Source organism: Meles meles, chromosome 15 (genome assembly GCF_922984935.1).
Source record: "Meles meles chromosome 15, mMelMel3.1 paternal haplotype, whole genome shotgun sequence".
NCBI lineage: Eukaryota > Metazoa > Chordata > Mammalia > Carnivora > Mustelidae > Meles > Meles meles.
In genome coordinates, this window is record NC_060080.1 from 53089999 (window position 1) to 53114229 (window position 24231).

Sequence of the window (24231 nt, forward strand, 5' to 3'; positions counted from 1 at the left end):
CAAGATCAGGACATTGGTAAATCTGGTTTCTTCTGAGACCCATCTCCTTGGCTTGCAAATGTCCTTTCCTCTGCATGTGTGTGCCCCAATTTTCTCTTATAAGGACACTGGTCATACTGGATTGGTGCCCACCCTTCATTATATATTTTTTTAATTTAAATTTTAGTTTACATATAATGCGATTTTGTTTCTAGAAGAGAATTCAGTGATTCTTCACTTACATACAACGCCCAGTACTCATCACAAGTGGCCTCTTTTTTTTTTTTTAAAGATTTTATTTATTTATTTGATAGAGATCATAAGCAGGCAGAAAGGCAGGCATAGAGAGAAGGGGAAGCAGGCTCCCTGCTGAGCAGAGAGCCCCATGTGGGGCTCGATCCCAGGACCCTGAGATCATGACCTGAGCTGAAGGCAGAGGCTTTAACCCACTGAGCCACCCAGGCACTCCACAAGTGGCCTCTTTAATACTCATCACCCATTTAGCCCATCTCCTCCCAACTCCCACACCCTTTATTTTAACTTAATTACCCCTGTTAAAGTCCTATCTCCAAATACAGTTATATTCTAAGGTATGGAGGTCAGGACTTCAACATATGGGCTGAATTATGTCCCCTCACAACTCATAACAGTACCCATGACAAGCTTCCTGGCCATAAGAACCCTCTCCCTGGCTCTGACATTCTACTCAGGCCATCCCTCACTGCATATGTGGATGTGTCCTCATTCTGCTGGGACTCTGGCTCACCACGTGAGGTCACCTACATGCGTGCCTGCTGGATTTGGCATGGGTGTCTTCTCCTCATGCTGCCCTGCCGCTCTGCCTGAGCACCCTTCTTACTTGGCTTGGGTCTGACTCCATACCAGGCCACCCTTCCAAAGCCCCTCTCCTGCTGGCTGGACTTTGCCACTTTGCACCGGGCCACCCTGCTGTGTAGCCACTTCCCTTATCTGCTTGGTCTCTGACATCCTCTGACACGGTCATCTCCATGTGTGGATGCCATCCTCACTTGCTCAGCCTCCAGAACTTCGCTCAGGGCCACCGTGGATCCCCCTACCTCACTGTGAGCTGATAACATTAGGACTGAATTGTTCAGGATGGGAAGGGGGAGGTGATTTTTTTTTTTTTCTCTTTGAAGTGCTACTGTGTGACTATCTTTCTGGTTAGTTTTCTCCTTGTTAATATAGTATATGTGCTGCCGAAGCGAGCACTCTCCTTGTTAATAGGTTTAATTCTGAGATCCTTATTGGCATGTGGCTTGAGCAATTGTTCAAAATAACTTTTAATAATTTTATAAAAGCTTGCATTTTACAATCAAGAACCAGGATGGAGTGAGAGGGGCCAGGGAAACCAAGCTCAGCCCAGTCTTTGTTTGCCAAACAATTCTCATAATGGTGTAGTGCAGTTTACCTGAAGAGGTGACTATCTAGGGTTTCAGGGTCCTGGCCAGATACCCTAACTGGAAACCTGGATATTGCTGATGTGACTCGTTGGACTGAATTGCTATATACAAAGGAGCTTAGGATCTGGGAAGCAAGCCCCCTCCAGATTCAGTTTGCAGGCATGGCACTCTTCTTCCTGCCCTTGGAGAGGAACTGAGGAGTGGAATCCTGGGGTTGGCAGAAATGGGCATTGTTGGGGATTTGAGGATGGAGTCAGAACAGGCTGTGCAAGATCAACAACATTCCTGAGAGGCAAAAATCCCAAATGAAGTACATAAGAATCTGCTGATGGCAGGCATGGAGATTAACTCTTGGGGCCAGAGCAGGTTCACTTGGGGACTGAATCAGCAAGTAATGTGTGCAAATGGAGAGGGCCGTGAGCTGTGTGAAGCCACGGCATCTGGCGTTGGTAGGGATAGGGATCAATGTCAAGGTCCTGGCAAGAATCATTCAGAATTGGACTTTTAAGGTGTAGGATTTTGTTGTTTTGGGATTCAGCTGGGTGACAGATGTTCACTGACCCACTATTGTTTATTACATTTATTTGACACCTGTGTTTATGGCTTGGGCATTTCATATCCTACAAGGCTCTGAATTTTGTTCAGAGATGGCTATGATCCTATAGAGGTATGTCTCTGGACAAAGACCATCCTCAGTGTTGTGGAGTGAGATACCAATTGTGCTGGGGTCAGAGGGACTTTGGAAAGGAGTATGTGGACAAGTATAAGTGCCTGTTATGGGGCCTGGACTTGCTACCATCTCATACTTCTAAATTTTGGCCTGTTCTGGAAATATGCCTTGGAAGGGTTTCTAAGAGAAGGAGGCCTCTATGGGTGGTAGATTTCCACTACCCCGTCTGCAGGTTGTGGTAATCTGTGTGTGAAATTAATCACTGGGATATTTCTTCTACTACCATTTTTTCCCCCATTTTATTTATTTTTTCAGCGTAACAGTATTCATTCTTTTTGCACAACACCCAGTGCTCCATGCAAAACGTGCCCTCCCCATTACCCACCACCTGTTCCCCCAACCTCCCACCCCTGACCCTTCAAAACCCTCAGGTTACCCCAACCTCCCACCCCTGACCCTTCAAAACCCTCAGGTTGTTTTTCAGAGTCCATAGTCTCTTATGGTTCGCCTTTCTACTACCATTTTAAGTTCTGAAGTGAGATGGTCTAGCCAGCTGGGATGAATTCATTAGCATCCGGGGAAGGCCTTGCAGCATTGATCTCCTGCTTTCCAGCTCACATTTCCCCAGATCCCGGCTGTATGCGATAGCAAAATATTCCATCTCCATGTGGTGGTCTAGAGTTCTCCCTGGGAACACATCTGTCTGTCCCGGTATTTGCTGGTGGCCTGTGAGGCATATTCATGGGTTTAGTGAGCAGAGTATTTTAAAAACTTGGACTTCCCTTTGATGGGGTGGGTGCCCTCTGGTTATCAGCCCCACCATTCCTTCTTGCATCACCAGTTTAAGCATCAAACTTTGCAGCCCTGAACCATGAGTTCTGGGACTCAGCGTGAGTCTGCACCAGTGGTTGTGTTGGCTCAGGATGCTACTGTGTCTTCTAAACTTTGGGGGTTTAGGGAGTTGTGCCTTGATGATATGGATGCTGGTTGTCCTCCCTGGAACTTGGGAAAGGTGAGACCTGGAGCATAAAAGACAGGATCCATCTAAACTCGGAGCAATGCCAGCTCCACTGGAGGGTGCCCCGGCCTGCAGCTACTCAGGAAGAGATCTAAGCAGCACCCAAGGCAGACTCTTGAGGCCCCCATGTGATCAGCATGAAAAGAAAATATTAGAGGGGAAAATGAATTTCTTCATGAAAATAAGTGGGGGATTTCCTTCATTGTAACTCTCAATCTTCTGTCCCCACAGAAAAATTAAATCAATCACAAAAGTGGGTTTCGTATATATGTGTGAAGTTCAATGTGTTTGACAAGAGCTCTACCTGGTGTGTGCTCCTAGCTCTGGCAGTGAGCTGAACATAATTTGAGAAGCTAATCATTTCTATCTCTCTGACCTATGATGGGCCTGGTGGTTAAATTAATTGAAGTAAGTCTTAATCAATTCTAGTGGACTTCCAGAGGGAATATTTATATGAATTTTGTAAAAGGCCTATCTCCTTGGTCCCACATAGATACAGAAGAGAACTGCAAGAATTGAGTGGAAGGGTGTCTCAAAGATAGAGGCAGGGCTTCTCTGATGTGCTACTGACTTCCCTTGAGACAGATTACTCTTTGGGTTAGCAGAGAGGCATTGAGTACTGGGACCACATAGCTAGCCTCTGAGGGAAGTCACTGCATCCTTGTACCCTCCACCTCCTCTGCTTGTTGTAATCTCCGGGTTATCTAATTGCACTGGATTAGCAATAAAATGGATTCCAAAGACACAGTGTTAAGGGTAGATCTTTCCATGAGAGGGTAGGATCTATAAATACAACTTGATTATTTTGGGGAACTCTTCTACTCGTCTTTGGATCCCGTCTTTCCTTTTTGGAAGACTTCGGTCCCCAAGAATATATCGTTCTAGCAACACCAGTGTGGAAGATGGGCCTGGGGCACCTCATTGGGGTGTTCTGAGGTGAGAAGAACTGAAGAGCGTTTTCCTGCATCATACAATTTGGAGCTGGTCCCCAAGGGAAGAGACAGACCATGTGGGACTTGGTGGCCAAAGCCCTGCTCATAATAAAGGAGCTCATTTGCTGGAAGATCATCTGTGCAGCTCTCCCTGTAGATGTGAGATGGCAAGGCTATGGTCACAATGCTGGGTTCTAATCTCACACTTCAAAGCAGGATTGACAATTATAAGCACAATTTAGATGGGAGGAAATGTGACTTTTTACACTGAATTCTACTTTTGAGAACCCAGTAAGACCCTCTGACTCAGATGGTGGCAAGACTGGTTTACCCCATTATGGGTAAGTGCTTCTTTGAGTAAATATTGTATCTGCTTAATGTTCAGAATCCAATGGGGATTTTTTGTCTCTTATACCAGCTCTCCTAGGAGATCCTCTCATCCTCCTTTAGGTACAGCGAAGAGCATATGTACTCTGGAGGCTGGAATGGGAATGCTCACGCGTATTTCCCCAGCTAGTCCTTGGGCCCCTAGTCTTATTGAGCTGACATCTGCTGTGGATGTCCTTGATCCCACTGCATTCTCTTCTCTAGGCCAGGCTTGCTGGGCTTTCTCCTTTTAGAACCCAGGCATCTTCTGGTCTCCCTGACTCCCCAACTCCCAGATGGGCTATGAAACTGCCCTCAGGTACATACTTGATGATGTCCCTCAGCATGTGGTCTCTAAACTCCTGTGAGAGGCTATACCTCACAAAGTGGGTATGAATCCTTGCTTTCCTCAGATTCTTCTTTACCTTTCTGTCCCCTTATGTAACTCTTCCCCACCCCTGGGTCAAGGCCTAGGATGGTGTGGTGTAGGACCCCTTTCCAAGGATCAAGCAGCTTCTACAAACTATTTCTATCCCCTCTGAATAACTACTTCCTGCTGTTTCAACTTTCATCTCCATTTTTGGTTGTAGCAATTCTTCCCCATACCATATCTTGCCTCCTCCCTGCTTTGTGACCACCTGAGCTGCCATCTGAGGTCTGCCCCACCAGAATCCACATGTTTTTTCTCCCTTTCAACAAAGTCAGCTTCTCTCAAATGGGAGCCTTGCTTTTCAGACTACTATGGCTGGGAACTGAATTCTGAAGCTAAGTAAGTGAGGGCTTCTGGTTGGTATCTATCTACCTCTCTCCCTGCCCCCACCCCCAAGCCTTGGCTCAGTGGGTGGAGGGTAAGGTACATTGGATGATATGTCAAGCCATGCAGCTATACAACCAACAAGAGTAGCATGCCCACCTTATCAGAGGGGCTGAGTAGCAAGCTGAGTCTGTTTCTCAGACCACCCTCTTCCTGGACCCTCAACTATTCAAATGAGGCCAATAGGCATTTTTTTTTAAATGAACTGTGAGAATAAAGCAACATCAATAATCTCCAGCAAGTTTTCATTTTCTGATTCTTCAGTATTACATTTCTGGAATTTTCTGGCAAATACTTAAAACCAAACTAAGACAATAATCTAATACACTAGACTCTAGGCTATAGGATCAAATTAGCCTTTACCTCTTCAGGTAAACCCAGCAATACCTGAATTTGTCTCTTAGGTTTAACACACTCTGAATATGTGAAAATTTTTTAAAAATGAAACTTTTAAACCTAAACTGGAACTCAGTGTTAGCTTTGTCATGTATATAGTAGAAGGACTTGGTCAAGATCAGAAAAGTTGTTGATACTTATTTTGTGCTGGGCATGATTCCTGGTGGTATATATACTAACTTATTTAATTTGCATGACCATCCTGTGCTGTATAATTAGATCCATTTTACCCATGAGGAAACTAGAAAACAGAAATTAAGGAACTTGCCCAGTATCCACTGGATCGGTAAAGGATGGAATCAGGGCATGTAGGTAATAGTGTTAAACTCTTTACTGCCTTTCATTCTAACAAGACTCACCCTTGAAATATAGATGAGACTGGGCTAGGAAATAGGTATATGTGTTTTTATAAACTGAATTAAATCATATGACTACAGTGCTTTATTATCCACAGTGATTGATCCAAAGTGAGTGACTTTGTTTTTCATCATGGTTTTTTTTTCCTTCAAGTTGAGATTTCAGAATATTACGACCCAAAATGATCTTATCATCTTAGTAAAACCACTGATGGAAATATACTAAAAGGCTTCCAAATTTTTTTCTTATACAACTGAATTAAGAAATTATCACATTTATATACCACTGTGTGTTCTGTTTCTTCTTATTCTAAGTTTTAATGGTCCATTAAATGGAATGGTTTTCTAATTTTTGGACACAAGTTGTGTTCAGTATTTTGTTCTCATAAACATGGCAAATAGTCTGATGTGTTTACCTATTTCTTCCTTTCCTTTTACTTTTCCTTTCTCTTTTTTAGGATAGATTCATAGAAGTGGAAGTCCTGAGTCACAGGTAGGTACAATCTGTGACTTGATGCATGAGGCCACTTACAATACCACCAGCTTTTAGGGCCAATTTCACTATATCCTTGCTAACAGTGGGATTTATTAAAATGATAGAATTTTCATAGGTAAAAATCGGTATCTTTCAATTTAAACAGTTTTGGTTACTAATGAAACATTTCTTACATAGTTCTTTTGGGTACTGTCTGTTTTTATTGTTTAGCCATTTATAAGGGACTCTCTTCTCTGTTACAGGCTCCCCCAAATATGAAAAGTGAAAAGGCCAGCCCAGGGCTACCTTCTAGAGACAAATAAATGCAGTCTTGAAAGTTGAAGTCTCTTAAAAAATTGTGATAATTCGAAGTTTAACAATTACCCTTTAAATGGCCTAACTTGTCACATACTTACTCATCTCTTTTTCCTTAATCTCATGCTTTGAAAAAATAGATCTCAGAGTCTTCAGCCTTCATGCTTATCCTTCAGGCCTATGCAGCTTCCATTCTCATCTTTTCAGGACTTATATCTAATATCTTTCATTCTGTCTGTTTTCATCACTTAAGGAATAAGTTCCTATTACCCTTCCTGGGGAAATTAACCTTTAATAGGAATGTAAACTTAAGCTAGAAGAGTATGGAGTGGTAGGCTTTGGCCACTGGCAGTAACAGTTTTCAAGGCTGTCTAAAAACCCAGCTAAGGCCATAACCCTGAGCATAGAGACAGTCTTCATCTTTGTAACATTGCTCACCTAGCACCTAACATATGCTGTATCCGTTCCCATTCTTCACATATGTTACCTTGCTCTCATAACAGTCCTATGAGATAGACCTGCTGGTCCCTGTTGTACAGGTGGAGAGCCCAAGACACAAAGTGTGTATCTCCTTGGGCTGACATAATATAAATCCTGTACTGGGTGGCTTTAAACAATGGTTTAACAGTTCTGGAGGCTGAGAAGTCCAAGATCAAGGTCAGATGGGTTTTGGTTTCTGGTGAGGTTGTTCTTCCTGGTTTGCAGACTTCTCTCTGTGGCTTCACATGGTAGGGTGGGAGTGGGTGGAGAGACTGAGCAGTGGTGTGCGTGAGTGAGCAAACTCTTGTCTCCCTTCCTCATAGAAGGACACCAATCCTATTGGATTAAGAACCCCAACCTTATGACCTCATTTAACCTTAGCAGCTGCCCAAAATCCCTATCTCTAAGTACAGTCATATTGGGGGTTAGGCTTCAATATATGAATCTGGTGGGAGGGGACGGGGGACACAATTCAGTCCATGGCTTTTGGCCCCTGACTCTAAAAGTTCATGCTCTTAACACATGCAAAATACATTCATCTCAACAACCCCAAAATCTTAACTGGTTCTAGTATGAGTTCTAAAGTCTGAAGTTCAAAGTCTCATCTAAATATCCTCTAAATCATGTATGAGTGAGAGTTGAGGTATGATTCATCCTGAGGTGAAATTCTCTTCTAGCCATGAGTCTGTGAAACCAGATAAGTATGTGCTTCCAAAATACAATGGTGAACAGGCATAGGACAGACATTCCCATTCAAAGGGAAGAAATCAGAAGGAAGAAAGGAGTGATGGGTTCCAGGCAATTCCCAAAGCTGGCAAGGCAAATCCCATTATATCTTAAGCCTTATACCCTCTTTGGCCCAGTGTCCTACCTTCCAGGCCCACTGAGGTAGAAGCATCACCCTACACATCTGTGCAGTGGCCCTGCCCCCTGAAGCCAGGAGGAAATCAACCTGACCCCTGGGCCTGTGGTTGGAATGGCAGCCCTGGTGATCTCTGAATCATCTTTGGGGTCATTCTTCCCTTTCCTGGAAGAGCAGTGCACATTTGCAACTGAGTAGCTTTGTGGTCTCATCCTGTAAGATCCAAGGAATTCGACAGCCTTCCTTCATTATGTCCTGCTTTAGTTCAATTTAGCACTCTCTTTTGGAAAAACCCATCTCTAGTCCTAGCCTCTGCTAAGATGACTGATAAGGTCCATGAGTTACACTCCATGACCTCTTTATCAAATGGTTATACAGCCATAACCTTAGTGCTCTCTTCAGAACAAGATTTTTCACTTTTGGAAACATGGATGGGCTAAGAATTTTCCCAGTCTTCAAACTCTGGTTCCTTTGTGTTTAATGATTCTTCCTTTAATTCATCTCTCCTCTTGTATTTTACTATAAGCAGTAAGAAGCACCCTAGTTGCACTTACACTATTTTGCTTAGAAATCTCTGTAAAATATCTAATTTTATCACTTGTAAGTTCTACCTTCTTCAGAACACTAGGACACAATTTAGCTGAGTTCTCTGCCACTTTATAATAGGAATTACCTTTCCTCTGGAGTCTGGGACCTTTCTACCAGCTGTGGGTGCTGCTTTACCAACCCGCCCTATATGGTTCTTCCCTGGGGTTAGGGCTGCTGGTTGTCTCATTCTGATCAGTAATAAGACTAAGTACTTACACTTGGTATCCTATTTTTTCTGCACAACAACCCTGGATGGTAGGAGACTTAGTTTTCTAGGGTTGCCATAACAAAGTACTGGGTGGTTTGAACAACAGAAGTTTACCCAAGATCAAGAAATCAGGGTGTCAACAGTTGGTTTTCCTCTCCTTGGCTGTGGGTGGTTGACTTCTCCCTTTGCCTTCACATGGTCTTCCCTCTGTGCCAGTCATGTCCACATTTCCTCTTATAAATATATCCATCCTATTGGATTAGGACCTATCCACATCACCTAATTTTTTAATCTTTTAAACATCTCATTGATTTATCTCAGTTACCTCTTTGAAGACCGTATCTCCAATTACAGTCACATTTTGAGGTTCTGGAGGTTAGGACTTCAACATAGCAATTGGTGACAGGGGATTGGTAGGGGGACCACAATTCAGCCCACAGCAGGGGGCAAGGGCTGTTACCCTTATTGTACAGCTAGAAAGTGAAACCTGGGTCAGTTCTTCCTTGGTGCACACAGTCACTAGGACTGAGACTGGAGCCCCAGGTCCTGGACTCCCAGTTCATTTTTTTCCCACAGCAGGCCTCAGCCACAGGTTGGCTGTACTTTCGCCTGTTTGGAGAGGGGTATCTTCAGGAAACCTAGACTTAGAATTTATCATTGGTCTTGCTTTGAAAGCACTGTCTTTCCTCCCTTCTTCTTAAATTTGATTTCCCTCAAAGTAGGCAATGCTTTATAGTTTATTTGGGAGACAAGCCCAGGAACCACAAATAGGAGAGTGGGGAAGTAATACAGGGGAGAAAAGCCAGACTATGAAAGATGCATGACTGAGCAGGTTGCTGCTGTGGGCCACTGGGTCTTAGTCCTGCTGAGGCACTCTGGGAGACTATGTACAACATGCTTCAGAGGTGTCCTTCCAACACTTAGGAATGAGGGAGCCAGACTGTTCCTCAACTCCTGATGGTCATTGTTTGAGAGCTGATCCTCTGGGGTGTCAATCCCTCCAGCACTTCTGACATGCCCTAGAGAAGGCCATTGATAACTATGCCTGTGCCTGGAGAGTGCTAAGGCACTGCATTAGTTATCTATTGCTGTGTAACAAATTACTACAAGCATAGTAACTTAACACATTCATTATCTCACCATTTCAGTGGATCAGGAGTCATACCTGGGCATGGCTTAGCTGGGTCTTCTGCTTTAAGCTCACTCTCAAGGCAGAAATCAAGGTGTTATTCTGGGCTGGGGTCCTCAGCTGAAGGCTTGACTGGGGAAGGATCTGCTTCCAAGTTCATTCCTCTAGGACTTATGGACTGATGTTGTAGCTGGTGGTTGACCAGGTGTCACCTACAGTTCCTTGCTGTGTAGGTCTTCCTAGCATTGCTACTTAATCAAAGCATACAAACCAAGAAGGCAATCAAGAAAGTCAGCAAGATGAAGAATCTTATGTAAGGCAATCACAGAAGTGATATCCCATCCCCTTTGCTGTATTCTGTCAGTTAGGATCAAGTCACAGGTCCTGCCACACCTAAGAGGGAGGGGATTACACAAGGACATGAATACCAGTAGGTGGAGGCACTATAATCTCTTACATGGCCATCTGCTCACTTTGTAAGTTATTGCTGACTGGAAACATATTTTGTCAAGAGACCTCAGGATTAGAAATAATTTTACTGCAAAAAAAAAAAAACAACAATAGAACAAATCAACGAAGCTAGGAGCTGGTTCTTTGAAAGAATTAATAAGATTGATAAACGCCTGGCCAGACTTAACAAAAAGAAAAGACAAAGGACCCAAATAAAATCATGAATGAAAGAGGAGAGATCACAACCAATACCAAAGAAATACAGACAATTATAAGAACATACTATGAGCAACTCTATGTCAACAAATTTGACAATCTGGAAGACATGGATGCATTCCTAGAGACATATAAACTACCACAACTGAACCAGGAAGAAATAGAAAACCTGAACAGACCCATAACCAGCAAGGAGATTGAAACAGTCATCAAAAATCTCCAAACAAACAAAAGCCCAGGGCCAGACGGCTTCCCAGGGGAATTCTAACAAACATTTAAAGAAGAATTAATTCTTATTCTCCTGAAACTGTTCCAAAAAATAGAAATGGAAGGAAAACTTCCAAATTCATTTTATGAGGCCAGCATCACCTTGATCCCCAAACCAGGCAAGGACCCATCAAAAAAGAGAATTACAGACCAACATCCTTGATGAATACAGATGCAAAAATTCTCACCAAAATACTAGCCAATAGGATTCAACAGTACATTAAAAGGATTATTCACCACGACCAAGTGGGATTTATTCCAGGGCTGCAAGGCTGGTTCAACATCTGCAAATCAATCAATGTGATACAACACATTAATAAAGAACAAGAACGATATGATACTCTCAATAGATGCTGAAAAAGCATTTGACAAAGTACAGCATCCCTTCCTGATCAAAACTCTTCAAAGTGTAGGGATAGAGGGCACATACCTCAATATTATCAAAGTCACCTATGAAAAACCCACTGCAAATATTCTCAATGGAGAAAAACTGAAAGCTTTTCTGCTAAGGTCAGGAACATGGCGGGGATGTCCATTATCACCACTGCTATTCAACATAGTACTAGAAGTCCTAGCCTCAGCAATCAGACAACAAAAAGAAATTAAAGGCACCCAAATTGGCAAAGAAGAAGTCAAACTGTCACTCTTTGCAGATGATATGATACTATATGTGGAAAACCCAAAAGACTCCACTCCAGAACTGCTAGAACTTGTACAGGAATTTAGTAAATTGTCAGGATATAAAATCAAGGCACAGAAATCAGTTGCACTTCTCTACACCAACAACAAGACAGAAGAAAGAGAAATTAAGGAGTCAATCCCATTTACAATTGCACCCAAAACTATAAGATACCTAGGAATAAACCTAACCAAAGAGGCTAAGAATCTATACCCAGAAAACTACAAAGTACTCATGAAAGAAATTGAGGAAGACACAAAGAAATGGAAAAATTTTCCATGCTCCTGGATTGGAAGAACAAATATTGTGAAAATGTCTATGCTACCTAAAGCAATCTACACATTTAATGCAATCCTTATCAAAATCCCACCCATTTTTTTCAAAGAAATGGAATAAATAATCCTGAAATTTATATGGAACCAGAAAAGACCTCGAATAGCCAAAGGAATATTGAAAAAGAAAGGCAAAGTTGGTGGCATCACAATTCCAGAATTCAAGCTCTATTACAAAGCTGTCATCATCAAGACAGTATGGTACCGGCACAAAAACAGACACATAGATCAATGGAACAGAATAGAGAGCCCAGAAATAGACCCTCAACTCTATGGTCAACTAATCTTCGACAAAGCAGGAAAGAATGTCCAATGGAAAAAAGACAGCCTCTTCAATAAACGGTGTTGGGAAAATTGGACGGCCACATGCAGAAAAATGAAATTGGACCATTTCCTTACACCACACATGAAAGTAGACTCAAAATGGATGAAGGACCTCAATGTGAGAAAGGAATCCATCAAAATACTTGAGAACACAGGCAGCAACCTCTTCGACCTCAGCCGCAGCAACTTCTTCCTAGGAACAATGGCAAAGGCAAGGGAAGCAAGGGCAAAAAGAACTATTGGGACTTCATCAAGATCAAAAGTTTTTGCACAGCAAAGGAAACAGTTAACAAAACCAAAAGACAACTGACAGAATGGGAGAAGATATTTGCAAAGGACATATCAGATAAAGGGCTAGTGTCCAAAATCTATAAAGAACTTAGCAAACTCAACACCCAAAGAATGAATAATCCAATCAAGAAATGGGCAGAGGACATGAACAGACATTTCTGCAAAGAAGACATCCAGATGGCCAATAGACACATGAAAAAGTGCTCCACATCACTTGGCTTCAGGGAAATACAAATCAAAACCACAATGAGATATCACCTCACACCAGTCAGAATGGCTAAAATTAACAAGTCAGGAAATGACAGATGCTGGCAAGGATGCGGAAAAAGGGGAACCCTCCTACACTGTTGGTGGGAATGCAAGCTGGTGCAACCACTCTGGAAAACAGCATGGAGGTTCCTCAAAATGTTGAAAATAGAACTACCCTATGACCCAGCAATTGCATTACTGGGTATTTACCCTAAAGATACAAACGTAGTGATCCGAAGGGGCACATGCACCCGAATGTTTATAGCAGCAATGTCTACAATAGCCAAAGTAAAGAAAGAACCTAGATGTCCATCAACAGATGAATGGATAAAGAAGAGGTGGTATATATACACAATGGAATATTATGCAGCCATCAAAAGAAATGAACTCTTGCCATTTGCGATGATGTGGATGGAACTAGAGGGTATCATGCTTAGTGAACTAAGTCAATCAGAGAAAGGCAACTATCATATGATCTCCCTGATATGAGGACATGGAGATGCAACATGGGGGGTTAGGGGGGTAGCAGAAGAATAAATGAAACAAGATGGGATTGGGAGGGAGACAAACCATAAGTGACTCTTAATCTCACAAAACAAACTGGGGGTTGCTGGGGAGAGGTGGGGTTGGGAGAGGGGGTGGGGGGTTATGGACATTGGGGAGGGTATGTGCTATGGTGAGTGCTGTGAAGTATGTAAACCTGGCAATTCATAGACCTGTACCTCTGGGGATAAAAATACATTATATGTTTATAAAAAAATAAAGAATTAAAAAATAAAAAGATGTGGTATAGATACACAATGGAATACTATGCAGCCATCAAAAGAAATGAAATCTTGCCATTTGTGATGACATGGATGGAACTAGAGGGTATCATGCTTAGTGAAATAAGTCAATCGGAGAAAGACAACTATCATATGATCTCCCTGATATGAGGACATGGAGATGCAACATGGCGGGTTTGGGGGTAGGAAAAGAATAAATGAAACAAGACGGGATCGGGAGGGAGACAAACCATAAGTGACTCTTAATCTCACAAAACAAACTGGGGGTTGCTGGGGAGAGGTGGGGTTGGGAGAGGGGGTGGGGGGTTATGGACATTGGGGAGGGTATGTGCTATGGTGAGTGCTGTGAAGTGTGTAAACCTGGTGATTCACAGACCTGTACCCCTGGGGATAAAAATACATTATATGTTTATTAAAAAAAATAAAAGAAAATGTTAAAAAAATAATTTTACTGCAAATCAGTCAGAAAATCTAATTTTAAACTTGTCATTGGGGGCTAGTCAGATGTGATTTTTCTGGACTTGACATGGATTCTTCTATGCTTTCCTGTCCCTAGTTAAGGACTAGGCATCTTGGGCATCTAAATTCTTATGATCTTCCCAGGATAGCCTGTGGAGCCAACTGCAGTTCTTCTTCCTTTTGTAGGATTTCAAGGTGAATTTGGAATTGAGTGAGAACTTAGGGAACTTCAACTAAAATTCCATACAGGTTCTTAATATGGAAATTTATAAACTGAAGTCTTGCTTCCTATCTGATATTTGAACAATTCCTACAGTCACAGGATGGCATTAATCTTTCCAGCACTTGTCACATGCAGATGGCATAGAAGATGGAGGATTTTTTTTTTTTTTTAACTGTCATGACCAGAAGAGCAGAATTACTTTTTTGGGAAAAGAATATATCAGCCTTATCAACTTTATCAGTGTCTTGTACTAGTTCTGCATTTTTAAAAAAGCTTTTATTTATTTATTTGACAGAGACACAGCAAGAGAGGGAACACAAACGGGGAGTGGGAGAGGGAGAAGCAGTCTTCCCACCGAGCAGGGAGCCCGACACGGGGCTTGGTCCCAGGACCCTGGGATCCTGATCCAAACCGAAGGCAGACAACTAATGACTGAGCCACCCAGGAGCTCCCCTGTTCTGATTTTAAAGTTAAATTTATATATATAAAATATATATATATATATTTTATATATATATATATATATATAATATATATAAAATATATATATATTTTGGTCTCCTTCCAGAAGCCATGTGCAGGGTAGTGGTTAGGGCTTATAAGCTCTGGAGCCGTATTGTGTGTGTTTGAATCTTTGCTCAACCACTCACTAGCTGTGTGACCTTGGGCCAGTCTCTGTGTGTCAATCTCTTCAACTGTAAAATGGGATAATGATAGTACTGTCTTTATGGAGTTCTTGTGAGGATTAAATGAATAAAAACGGATGTAAAGCCTTCAGAACACTGGCAGGAGCCAACAAGAGTTTGCAATTACTAGTTTGAGAAAGCTAAATAATACATCAGGAAGAGAAATTTTTGAGTGATGGAGATGACTAAGGGGATTTATGAAGCCTGCTATTTCTGGACTAAACAAAAATTCTCTATTCCCTTTTTGGATTCTATTTCAGAAAAGGGCCCACCATAACTATGATTTCAGGGCTCTGGAGAAGGTGTTCTTAACTCCCTAGATATCATCCCTCAGCACCAATAATGCATAGTCACCTGAAGTGTCTCAATAAACACATGACTTCCTGGTTCTGGGCAGACAGAACTTGGATCTTCGTGACTCAGCTGCTTATAATTCTAGTAGGGTTTGACAGGAGAATGGGGAAAAGGCTTGTGGACTCAGCAATTCTAAAAGTGAAATGGGAGTGAGTGAGAAGTTCTGGGTAAGAAAGGAGGGGATAGAGACTGGGGGGATGGAGGGACTGGAAGAGCTAAAGCAGAAAGACACAATTTGCTTTGGCGTCTGAGATGGAGTATTGGCGAGTTCTTGGGTGGTTGTGGTGGCCATCTTCTCTTTTTCCACACCAGGAGTAGCTCACATAGAGTGGCATTTCTTACGTGTCAGAGTACAAAGGAATTACTAGGGATGCTTGTTAAATAAAAAGCTTCCTAGGCCCACCTCCAGAGATTCTGTTTCTGTAGCAGCCCTGTGGCGGAAACTGGTGGGTTTTATGGGAGCATCTAAAGGTAGTGGTGGCCTAGAGCTAGAAGGAGCAGAGGGGCCATGATCTGGTTGGGGGAAATGACCAGGGGCTTTTCTGGAAGCTATACTTGCCCAGCAGCCAACATTAAAACAAAAAAAAAAAACAAAAACAAAAACAAAAAATGCTGATTTAGGGAAGCCAGTGGAGCTTGGAGTGGGGGGGCGGGGAGGCTTCTAAAGTCCTAAGCTACCACATGACATTCCTACTCTGAGGGCATATAGAGAGAAACTGTCACAAAGTAGAAGTGGAAGATGCTTTAGGTATGCTGTCATTTTACAGACTGAGACAGTATTGCCCAGAAAGGTTAAGTGATTTCATCAAAGTCACACAGCTAGTTAATGGCAGGTCTGAGACTACAATCAAGTATTCTGGTTCTCCACCCAATTCCCTATTCACTAAACACCTGTTCCCTCTGGGATGAGGAGAGGGGTGAGAGGAGAAAGTAATGAGAATTGGAGGGAGCTGGGCTCACAGTCCCAGACTGCAGGACAACAAAAAATTTTGCTATAGTAGAAGAATTAGAATAGGGATAATTTGGGCTCAGAATTCAAATGGTCAACAATTGCTATTAAAACCCCTAAGAGTTAATTTTCTAAAGGCAGTAGTTAATTTTCTAAAGGCAGATTTCCCAGGCAATAAATATTCCAGCTGTAGGACTTTTTTTTTTTTTTCCCCATCCCGGGGAGAATATATCGTTAAAGGAAGCTCACGTTTCAGATTTCCTTCCTAGTAACAAAATCCTCATACTAGCTCTTGGCTAAGTTCGTAGTGCCCGAGTGGACGTGGGCAGAGGCTGGGCGGCGGGACTGCGGCAGCGCGGGCGGCGAGCATTGCGGGTGGGAGCACTGCAGCATCCCGGCCCTGGGGCAGCCGGGCAGTGGCCCGCTAGAGGGGGCGCTTTGGGCGCCGCCAGGCGTCCTTTTGTCAGCGCGCACGGCCAAGAGAGCTCTCATTTCCTCTCAGCCTTGTGCGAGAAATGGATTTAATTCTGACCGCAGGGCTGTAAGGGACGAGCGTGAACGACAGCCTTTTGTCAAGGAGTGACGGCCTCTGTTGTCTGTAATCACCGCTGACGCGGGGAAGCTGCATTGCTGGTGGAATTCCAGGCAGCTCTGACAAGTGTGGGGCTGCAGGATGGGAAGAAAACATTGCTCTGCAGATTAGCTGGGTGCATTTATTAAGCAGATACTCAAAGGAAAAGACAACAAAGCAAAACAGCAACCCACCGTGGAAGACCAGGGATGGATAAGATGCTGTGCCGGAGGTAAGCCGTCTTGGGAATGGGCGTTGTGGCTTGCCTTGGTTTTGTTTCTTTTGATGGAATTTGAGACCCCTACAGCAACTGTCCGTCCACTGTGCGCGAGCTGGTTGGTCCCGATTGTCGAGGGTCTGCTAGTGTGTGTGTGTGTGTGTGTGTGTGTGTGTGTGTGTGAGTGATATGCCGCCCTTCCCCACGGCTGTGTGTTTTGTGTCTCAAGGTTTCTGTGGATGATGTAAAATTGGAGGATCTTCGGAAAGATCCTCCGGGGCTGAGTAGAGCTGGCCTCTGCGTGGGGACGGTGGGGCGCACTCGCTCCGAGCGCCACGCCTGACAGGTGGGGCATTCTTCTCGGTCAGGGCTGGCGGGCGGCAAGCGTCGCTTCACGGGGACCGCCCCTCCCTAACCTTCCTGCTTGGCCGCCGCCCTCCGGGGGAGCGGCCTGGGGTGCTCAGCGGGCTGGGCGCGTTCCCCGGGCGTCGTCAAGGCTCGAGGCGGGGCGCTCTGCCGCAGCTGCGAGGTAGCAGGTGCGGCATCGGCGGCGGCCTGCATTTGGAGCAGGGGGAGCTGGCACGTGAGCGGGCCCCAGTGGATATGGATTTTTATGCCACTCCACCACTTTGGAGGGAAAAAAGGCCACTGTCCCCAAGAGGTCTTGCCAGTCTGTTCCTCCCCTTAGCTTTCATCTTCCCTCCCCCCATTTTCCTGCCTCCTCTCCCCTCCTGCCCCCGGGTTGGAGACCACCCTTGGTCGGGGAGGCCGGGTGGGGTGGGAAGCGGGCAGCCACTGCCAGTTTTGAAATCACAACCACTGAGCTACCAGGTGTTAGGTTTGGGATGGAGTGGGGGCGGGGCAGACTGCTTTAGGATGCCGATCAGGCGCTCTGTCTAGCCTATTGTCTTGCTTTTTCTCCCCCTTCCTTTTCTTCTGTAATCTCCACCCCTTGCCAAAGAGAGGGAGAAAGAAAGACCGAGAGAAAGCCCCAGGAGAGAAAGGGAGGGAGGGGGAGAGAGAGAGTGAGAAGGGAAGGGGGAAAAAAAAGCCCCAGCCCACACCCTATCAAATTCTTTTAAAGAATTGTCATTTATCTGTGACACATGATTATTACCCATCTGTTTCTTTACACCCACTCTTGCCGCTTGCAGTTTGTTGTCTAAGATTCAACTGACTCAAATGAGCCTTATTAATAATAGAAATCAAATCTCAGTTTGCTAAATGGACATTTTGTGCTTTCTGACTAAGCCCAAAGGAGAGGGTGATCTGACATCCCGGTGGGAGCAAGTGATTGGAGAGGGCCGACCCACCTCCTTTCACATCTAGTGTGTGGGTCTACTTAAGGTACATGAGATGCATGTTTAACTTGTAGGGGTGGCCTCGTTAAAGGGATTTAAACATTGGGTTTCATTTTAAGAGAGAATTGGTAAACAATTTCAAAAAATTGAAGTGAAAATGGTTTAAATGAATAAGAGCAGATAACTGAAGTTTCAGACTTGCAAGTCACTCTGGCCACTAGCATATGAATAGTGTACATTAGATTTTACAGAGGGATTGAGATCATTTCATATTTTTGCTTTATAGTGTTCTACCTTCATTCTGTGATCAGACTTTTGTCAGTGGATAGGGACCAGGATCTTGCCCAGACCTGTCTCTTTCCCCACCACTGTCCACTTTTCATCTCCCCACCCCCAATAGCAAACATTTTATTATTGTAATTTCAATATATTTTGGAGAACCACTAAAATCTTTGATCCCAAATCCATACAATTTGTGGGAAGCTATATATTCTTTCTTGTCCAATTGCTTAACCTTATTAAAAATCTGCTTGTTACATACAAAATACATAGCCCTGCCTGAAATGACACACCACATGTGGTTTCTGGGCTTGGTTTGAATTGGCTTTAAATGTTAAGATGGTGCTAGAATTAGCACATCACAGCTATTCTCTAAGAGTTTACAGGTGATAAAATATGTTTGTTGGGACAGAATTCAGTGTTAAGGTTTCAAAAGTATGTTGGAAAGACTTTGATAAATGTATTTATCTACCTTGTTCTACAAGAAATCTAAGACAGTTTATTCATCTTCATAAAACATAGCAAGGGAGACTAACTTAGAAGTAAATGAGAAAGCAAAAAGAAGACTAAGGGTAGAGATACGAAATGGTATTAAGAATGAAACTAATATAAAAATACAAGCGTAAGACCCTCTATACTTGTTATGAAGGTAAACAAATCCAACTCTAAACTTTCCAGCATGTCACCGAACAAGAAGAACCGACCAACCCATGACTCATGTGTTTTATTTATTTATTGACTCATCCACCCATTTATTCATTTAACAAACACTCAGTAAGGCCCTACTATGCGCCAGGTTCTGTGAAGGGTGCAGGGACAGACATGGTCTCTGTCCTGACAGCACTTAGTGATGAAGGAGAGGAAATGACCTTCATCAGGAAACCCTGTAAATGTCACAGATCATGCTGAGAGCTGTGCAGAAAAAGTGTGAAACACAGAATGTCACATGTCCAGAACATAAAACACAAAACAAAAATGTAAGTGAAGCACAATAGTTCTTGATTCTAAGAGCAGAAAAGAACTCTTCGAAAATATAACAGTGTTTGGAATGGTGGCTTCAATCATGTTCTTGTTAGATACAAGGAGGGATTCATACTGTTGTTTGTTTGTTTTTTTAAGATTTTATATATTTGACACACAGAGAGAGATCACAAGTAGGCAGAGCAGCAGGCAGAGAGAGAGGGGGAAGCAGGCTCCCCATTGAGCAGAGAGCTCAAAGCGGGGCTTGATCCACGGACTCTGAGATCATGACCTGAGCTGAAGGCAGAGGATTAACCCTCTGAACCACACAGGCGCCACAAACCACTGTTTTTAAAGTATTCCTCAGTGTGAGTTTTTGTCACTCATGGGTCTCTCAGACCACTGGGGTTCTGAGATATATACATTTTGAGGGATCTGCGTCTTCTCTAAAACTAGCAGTTTTACTTCAGTGATAATCTTAAATAATTAATAATAAAATGTGGATTATCTTGATGGCAACCCCAACCCAATGGTGGGGCCTGTATTTGCCTCTGTGTCTTTCCATGTGAGCCAGGAGCAGGCCTAGTGGCTCAGGTCATGAGGCAGAGAGGAGTTTAACTAGAGGTACGGGGAGAGAACGGTGAGTCCACACAGGGCACAGGCTCGTCAGGCTCAGAAGAACAATTCCTGGGATCAGCACTATATTGTCAAGGACTGATGCTCTCATGCTAGTCGTACCTTCATAGTTACTGAGTCGCGGGAGCTTATTAGCAGCAGGTGTTGTAGTGAAAACACAATGACAGAGTTTCTGTTGCTAGTTTCAGCAATAATTGGATTAAATCTAAATTTGATGCAGATTTAGTAACCCCCGATAACTACCTTGTGTCTAAAACAACGAGACCAGTAATTTGGTGTAATGATTGAGTGGAGCCAGACTGTCTGACTTCAAATTCATTTTTCTACTTACTAGCTATGAAACTTGGGCAAGTTACTCAACCTCTGTGATCCTCAGTTTCTTTTGATAATATGGAGATAAATATGTGGTATTGATTTCATAGTGACATTGCAAGGATTAGAGTCACTACATGTGAAAGACTTGGAGCATATAGTAAAGTTCAATAGATGTTAGTGATGTTAGTTACTCTTTTTATTAGTATGAAATGGCATCCATTTATGTAGACATCTCAGGATGGTTTTTAGAAGAATTTTAAATTATGATACCTGATTATCTTCAAGGTAGCAAACACATTTTTGAGGTTACTAATATTGTTTTGCATACATGCTTTATTAGTTGCCCGCACTGGGATCGTTGAAGCCAAAATTCAGATAGTGATAACATGTAGTAACTAGACCTGAAACTATATCTTTCTGTTGATAAATCCAAAATAGAGTTTTAATTCCAGCAAAACAATATCATCTGTTGCAAGAAGATAACTTTATTTATTTGACATTTTAAAGTTTTATAGTTACATTTATTTGTAAATTGATTCTGGCATTTTAGTTATATGAAAGTTATAATGCCTGGGTGTTTATAACTGGTTTTTATGAGTGTACATATTTAAGTTACATTTTAATAAATGTGACTTAGGTCAACCTTGGGTCCATGAGAAATTTTTTCCTTCAAAAGAGATTTCTGTAGGGGCACCTGGGTGGCTCAGTGGGTTAAGCCTCTGCCTTCAGCTCAGGTCATGATCTTATGGTCCTGGGATCGAGCCCTGCATCAGGCTCTGCTCATCAGGAAGCCCGCTTTCCCCTCTCTCTGCCTGCCTGCCTCTCTGCCTACTTGTGATCTCTGTCAAATAAATAAATAAATAAATATTAAAAAAAAAAAGATTTCTGTATAGTGTAAGCATTTTGGACTGTGGACATGGGCACACCCAAGATGTTTGAAATAGAATTTTGAATCTCCAGAAGAGAGATTGCAGCCCTAATATTTTACTCTGTATACCTTGACTACCGTAGTTTTAGCTTGAAAGAATTTTAAGACCATAATACCAAAAACTGCCTCTGCTTACAACAACATCAAAGTCCCCCAGACTCGTAGAGCACCTACGGAATGGCAAGGTTCCAGCAAAGATTCATCCTGACCTAACTTCTATGGTGAACTACAGCTGAGAGGTTTGCCAATGTTACTGAATGAGGTGAAAAGAGTCTTTCTCTGTGGACTACAATGTTCAATTGTATAGATTAAAATAAGTTTATTGATTATATTGTTCAAATCTGTTAAGTTTTCTTTATACTTAAGTGGTCTGTCAAAGATTACAAAATTATGCCAGTCTCCCACTATAATTGTATTTTTGATAACTTTCCTTTTAATATACACCTATCATAAACCTATGCATTTATATTGTATTCTATTACACACAGGTTTTATTTGCTACTGTGTTACTTAGGGCCCTGGTTGCCAAGGACTGATGGCTTTTTTGGGATGGGGGACATTTAATGCTAAAACCAGGACATGCCAGGCAAAGGAAGACAGATCTATTTTAGTTGCAGAGAAGACAGAGATAACAAAGGGCCTAGATTCTTCAAGAACTCTCTAGAAGATATGGTAGAGATGGTGCCAACCAACATCAACCAGTCCATGAGTCAACAAGGGGCCCTCCCGAGAGGAAGCAGGGATATTCTTCCAGCTTAGTCCTAGAAAAATACTCAGTCTCAATGCACCAGACCTGGATGCGCTATGGTGTGGTCAGGGGGAAGGGGGGGTAATAATCAAAGGGCTTTAGGAACTTTATCAGCACCTTCCACCTTGAGTAACTGGACCCCCGATCCTGATGGTGCTGAGGGACCTCCCCCAATAATGTGGGGCTTTAAGATAGCCAGCTTCAAACCAGGTCAGTTCTGATCACCCCCAACAGTTACAGCTGAAAATAAAGTACATAAATAAATGTCACTTGACCCAGTTGTAAATATCTCTAGTGTACTTGGTCTGACAGAGGACCCCCCAAGCAATACAACCAGGACCTGGAGGCTAGGGAATTTAGGATGTGGTTGTCAGCAAATATCAGTGCTCCATATGATATCTGGAATGGTCTTCTCTGGGCCCAGCCTTGAAAGTACTTACCAAGCCAAGGAGAAAATGCCTTTGACTACTGTGAGTGGCAGCTTTGAGGACTATTGACATCCTTCATCCATGCCTTCCCCCCACGCATACAGCTGATTGGACAGGCATAGACCAGTGAGGACTTAGGATCTCAGGGCAGGGTGTCCATATGAGGCCAAACAGGGAGGGGGAGTCAGGGTGAGGAGACAAAACGAAACAAACAAAAAACAGTTCCCACCCCCCCCCAGCACCATCCAAAACAAAACGAACAAACAAAAAACATGACATGAGGGTGTTGATAAATCATTCCCCTGCTCTCCTAGCCAACTTAGAGAAGAAGCCACTTGGTTTTCCTGAGGTGGCCAAGTGATTCTTGTTCTGGTAGCTTCCATGAGGCCCAGCTAGACCTTGGTCTCTGTGTTGATGAGGTTGCCTTCATCCTGCCGGGGCTAGTTTGCTTGGGCTTGGGTTTCATCAGTCCCTCTTGGATTCCTCTTGATCTTCCCACTTCTCTTGTTTACCTTGAACTCAAGCTCCTTCCATCAATCTACAGTGATCTTTCTGAAACAGAAATTGAATCTTGACAATCCTCTACTCTTGGAATAAAACCCAAATTCTTTACCTTTACATCTTCTTCCTTCACACTCCAACCACCATCTTCCCGGACATGTCCCCTCTACAAACCTCCCCCACAGTTTCCACACCTTTCTCAAGCTCTTTCCTCCAACCTTACGTGCCCTCCCCCCACTTTTGTCTGGCAAGTTGCTTCTTTTAGAAAGCCAACTGAACAGACAAACTTCTAGCAAGCCTGATTATGATTAAAACAACAATACTAGAAATGAAAGGTGGGACAAAGCAGAGAAGAGATTTGAAATCATAAGGCTGCATTATTGTATGCTAACATGTGTGGAAATCTTGGTGAAATGGACATTTTCACAGAACATGTGAACTATGAGTATTTCAGAAATCCCGAATGTCCTGTTTCTGGATGGGAAGAGTTGATGTAGCAAAGATGTCGATTCCTCACAGATTCTTCCACGTGGTTGGCAGCCTTCCTGGTAACCAGAAGTGATGCAGATTTGTTCCTATTTTTCTCTTTTTTTGGTCATTTTCTGTGGAATTTCGAAAGGGTTACTTAACTGCATATGCTCCTTTGCAAATCATTGTATCAAGGGAAAGCCAAAACATGTGCATTTGCATGTCATTTCTAAATTGTTTTTCTTGAGGAGCAAATGAAGTCATTAAACTTGAAATGCTTGGGGACTTTATGAAGACAATTTCTTCTAACAATAGACATGATTTTCAGCCCATGTTATTTTATTGTATATGAATTTTATTATATTTACTTTTTTTTATTTGTTTATTTTCAGCGTAACAGTGTTCATTGTTTTTGCACCACGCCCAGTGCTCCATGCAGTACGTGCCTCCCCTATTACCCACCACCTGGTTCCTCAACCTCCCACCCACCCCCCCCCTTCAAAACCCTCTGGTTGTTTTTCAGAGTCCATAGTCTCTCATGGTTCATCTCCCCTTCCAGTTTCCCTCAACTCCCTTCTCCTCTCCATCTCCCCATGTCCACCATGT

The 24231-nt window shown here is 42.9% G+C and overlaps 2 protein-coding genes across 2 annotated transcripts in view; both read left to right on the forward strand.

Moving 5' to 3' along the window:
- The window catches only part of FIGLA (folliculogenesis specific bHLH transcription factor), a 30373-nt gene extending 12969 nt beyond the window's left edge, over window positions 1-17404 (forward strand). Inside the window, exon 5 of the mRNA XM_045979043.1 lies at window positions 17291-17404. Coding sequence (XP_045834999.1) covers window positions 17291-17404 — 114 coding nt within the window. The remainder of the gene's footprint in view (window positions 1-17290) is intronic.
- Window positions 16675-24231, forward strand: part of ADD2 (adducin 2) — a 103494-nt gene continuing 95937 nt past the window's right edge. The window contains exon 1 of the mRNA XM_045979234.1: window positions 16675-17076. The gene's annotated coding sequence lies outside the window, so the exon portion shown is untranslated. The remainder of the gene's footprint in view (window positions 17077-24231) is intronic.